This window comes from Perkinsus marinus (genome assembly GCF_000006405.1).
Source record: "Perkinsus marinus ATCC 50983 genomic scaffold scf_1104296970664, whole genome shotgun sequence".
Taxonomy (NCBI): Eukaryota; Perkinsozoa; order Perkinsida; family Perkinsidae; genus Perkinsus; species Perkinsus marinus.
In genome coordinates this window covers 124,529-128,609 of record NW_003202385.1, presented here as the reverse complement: position 1 = coordinate 128,609, position 4,081 = coordinate 124,529, and the positions used below count along the sequence as shown (strand labels likewise).

Below are 4,081 nucleotides of genomic sequence, written 5' to 3'. Positions count from 1 at the left end.
TAAGACCAATGAATGATCATGAGAACTGTAGTGGCTATGTGCGATAAATGCCGAAGTCTGCAACCAATATATTGGCCCAGGTTGACATGTCCGGTATCTGAGCTTGTGCTACTGTCTCCCGAACGAGTCGGATCAGTTACATCTTCTTCTATTATGTAGTCCGATGCCTCCGGTAGGCTAGTAACTATGCGGACAGCCAGTTCATGTATACAAAGTACTGGGAAGCTATCGCCGAGCCCAGGAGCCTGCCATCTGTTATCGCAAAAGTAATTATCAATGGGCAAGCAAGTACTTTGTCAGTGGAGCCTCTCGGACAGGAGCATGTGCAAGAACTGAGGACTACGAACACCTGACACTTGTGCTTCTCTTGTGAATGAATTCGCATGGTCCAAAAGTGAACCTTTACAAGAGACGAGCTAATCTAGTGGCCATTGCATAAGCCGGGTGCTCACTTTCCCCTGGTATGTTACTCTTTTCACGACCCGACTCTCTATAAGCCTTAATGCTCTTCGGAGCATCTTGTATCCTGTCAGCAAACTCAGTGTGTACAATCTTAAGCTAAGATCACACCGTGACGATAAGATGGCGTTGCATATTTGAGAATGATGAAGTGACATTAACCCAAGGCAATTCAACTCTAGCTCGCAATCGGCATCATCAGCTCAACCTGCTCATTCGAATCACAGCGAGGACTCCTGTGGTAAGCTATGAGAGATATGAGCAGAACTGGAACCCCACTTGCTCACTATGTTTCCTATCCATCATCCGATAAGATGTGCCCTCACGAACTCGATCGCAATGGTGGAGGGTAAGGAGATTCAAGCTGACATGCATGCTGCAGTACATTGTGCTGCACGTATGCACATCCGTGCAGGGTCGGCATGGGTATGCGTGCGTAGTGTGACGGCACTTCAGACACGTCTGCTCAAGCAACAGTCCTCGACCTCTTCCAAGGATGATCCTTGCCAACTACGGCTCCTACGAGACCCGACAACATTAGTCCTTTTTTCAATACCATAAATCTTCGTTCTATGACCCAACAGGAGGATCTGCCCACCGAAGGAATCTACATTTGGCGAGGAGGCCGCATGCCCGACAGCGAAGAACGTGAAATGGTCAGGTTTGGTCTGTTTTATCCACATCCAAGCGAGAAGGGTCCGGAGGGACTCTCAACCCTGGATCTTCAAAGTTGCATTTTCACTGACAAACCACATCTAGGAGGCATCAGATGGACCTACGTCGCGGAAGATGAGGACAACATCAAACTCGATTATACCAATGCCAGTTTCTGCAGCATGGAGCAGACGACGCCAACATGGGCTCAAGCCTTCTTCGAGCGTTATGATGTGGATCCAAAGGAATGCGCACAAGCTCGTTATGATAAGAACTTGGAAGAAGTCACGCTGCAGTTGAAAGGAGAGGCGTATGTGATGACTCTTCCACAGCATCAAGGCAAAGAACACTCAGCCTGAAGCTCACACAACATTCAGGGGATATGATGCTGAGATATTTGAAGGTAGCATCGGAGCACCATGTGAATCCCAAAAGTAATTGTTGAATCTTCACTGTTTCCATGGCAGGGGTGGATGAGTTTAGGGGGGCTTTTTGGTACTGCTGCCGTCTTTGGAGCGCTGTCGCATTCCATCATCATATGTGTATGATCTTCGTCCCTAGCAGCTAGGGCCTAGCTCCTGGTCATTTAATCCCACCAATGATCAGCATCTACGTGATAGCTTTTGTGAAAGTTGTCACTGGTCTACCCATAGAAGGCTTCTATTTCGGGTATGAGAACAAAATGCCCCTTCCTGGCGATCAATGGCTCATACGCTTCGGTCTGTTCAACCCTCACCCAGAGCATCCTACCGACAGTGGGATGGCCCAGTTAGACTTTCATGAAAGCTTCATTCCTGAACGACCTCAGGTAAACGGTATCATATGGCATTATTACAAGAGACCCTATGAACACCTCCATCTAGATTTCGCCAACTCAGTTTCCCATTCGATGATTCAGGTGGTTCCTATATGGGGACAGGCACTGTTCGATCGATATCCCAACTACTTCACTCTGAAGGACTGGACTGATGTACCGTACAGCGCCAGAGAAGGGTTGATCGTCGTGAAAGTGAATGGGAGGGAGTATAACCTATGGCTACATAAGCGTCCAAGTGCTGCGGCGGACGATCTAGCCACCACTACCGAATAATATTTTCCAATTTCTTTTCCCTCGCTAATGACCACTGGGAATCAACGGCTTTATAACCTTGATAGACGTTTTCTTTTTTTGTGATCCCCAGCGGTTACACAGTACTATGGGTTCCTGACCCGCCCGTCACCCTGTTCACTGTGGTATTTTCACGAGATATTACGATACGGTGCATGGATGCATTGGTGGTCGTAAACTCCCCAGTTGCCCCCATTTGATTTCATTGGGCCTTTCTCGATATGACAGTGGCGGCTTCTCGGCGACAAGAGAGCTCCTCGCCGCCATAGTCGTCCTTCACGAGAACTTGCATTATCGTCGGCCTTGTTGCGTTACTAACTCGGAGTGGACCGGGAAATATGATTCCGAAGCGAGTGAAGCAAGGGAAGCTACATGCTGCAATTCAGCTCATTATCGCGCCGGAGACCTATCCCGCGCTAGAGGGACGAGCACGGCAAAGCGTCTAAACTCATCAAGTTTTACACCGGAGTCAGCAGAGCACGTGGCACATAGCGAGCTAGCTCCGTCACTCCGTCGAGAAGGCCTAGTTAGGGTGGCACGAAATATTCCCTTGTATTTCTTTCGGAAAAATGAAGGAAATTTAGAAAAGTGTTTCGGGTAGGACAAATATGGAGAAACAAGGAAAAATAAAGATAAGTAGAGAAAGGCAAAAGTTGCCACAAAAAGTCGAAGAATGGAAGATATCTCGGCAAATGCCGTCTGGAGTACATAGTTGTATTCATGGATTGGTTAGAATGATAACGGAGAAGAAAAATTCGCCCGAATGACCGAAGGTTTTTGTGGCGAGCAAGAATGCGATGCGCACTTTCAACTAGGCTTCAGTTTTTTCTCTAGAAATGCCCACGTTCTGGTTCGACGATAAACGTGGTGTCGATATTCGCTCAGTTATCTACAGCACAACATAACGCGACGTAGAGGCAGAACTGGTTGATCAGCATTGATCGTGGACCATGGCTCTTGGTTACGGACGAGTGCACTGCACTCCGCGCCCGAGTTTCCCTCAGTGTGGACATTTCATGAATCTGAAATTTTGTCACGATCTGGGAAGCTTGTGGCCCATTGGATCTATCATAAATATCTGTGAGTGCAGAGCGTATGTTTGCAGCTTGACCAAATCGGGCAGTGATGTTCGGGCTTGCCAGACGTGGCAGGCTGAGAGAAAATTTCATTTTTCCTTATCTTTCCTTCATTTTCCCTTCAGAGGGAAATAACTTTCCCATCTTTCCCTACGTGTGCCACCTTAGGCCCACTGTGTAAACGCTATAATATCCCCAGTCATGTACAGCCTTTCGGTGAGTATTGACAACACTGCTGCGGTCCAGTATGAGTGTACTAATTGACCTATCGTAAATGTGTTGCTAGATTAGGGTACTAGAAAGGGAAAGTGTATAGCATACGAATCTGGAGTAGTTCTATCCATACTGATGGTGACACTATTTGGTGATGCCAAGTCGAGAATGGACTGCCTTGGATGTAGTGCAAGCATCGAGCTTTAAGTTATATAACTCCACTATGACTTCCATAACATCGTTCCCAGAGACATGGCTGCTTCCACTGGCTGCGGAGCAGGAGCTATTGAAGGCAACGAAGAGCACTTCTTCGCGGGAGGCCTCAGAGGTGGAGACCGTTGTACAAGAGAGATCGGCAGGGAAATAAAGTCTCTCCAAACGTACGACTCCAAGCAAACAAGCCGACGGTAGGAGAACGTCATGACGCTAAGGACGGTACATCCCGCAACAGGACATGGTATGCATCTGCTCACCTCGAGGGACAAGGCATCGGGCAAGGAGAGTCACTCGTACCATCATCAGTCTCTTCATAAGAAAACTTCGTACGACAGTATGGACAGTAGTTATGTGT

General features: G+C 47.7%; 2 protein-coding genes across 2 annotated transcripts; both read left to right on the top strand.

The window, feature by feature from the left end:
• Positions 1 to 1,009: 1,009 nt before the first annotated feature.
• Positions 1,010 to 1,572, top strand: Pmar_PMAR017087 (hypothetical protein). Its single transcript, XM_002767465.1, has one exon. It carries the CDS (start codon positions 1,032 to 1,034, stop codon positions 1,470 to 1,472), a length of 441 nt encoding a protein of 146 aa, XP_002767511.1. The 5' UTR covers positions 1,010 to 1,031; the 3' UTR covers positions 1,473 to 1,572.
• A 108-nt stretch (positions 1,573 to 1,680) lies between these two features.
• Pmar_PMAR017086 (hypothetical protein) lies at positions 1,681 to 2,517 on the top strand. The gene has a single exon (XM_002767464.1). The coding sequence runs from the start codon at positions 1,712 to 1,714 to the stop codon at positions 2,201 to 2,203; it is 492 nt and encodes a 163-aa protein (XP_002767510.1). The 5' UTR covers positions 1,681 to 1,711; the 3' UTR covers positions 2,204 to 2,517.
• The last annotated feature ends 1,564 nt before the right edge of the window (positions 2,518 to 4,081 follow it).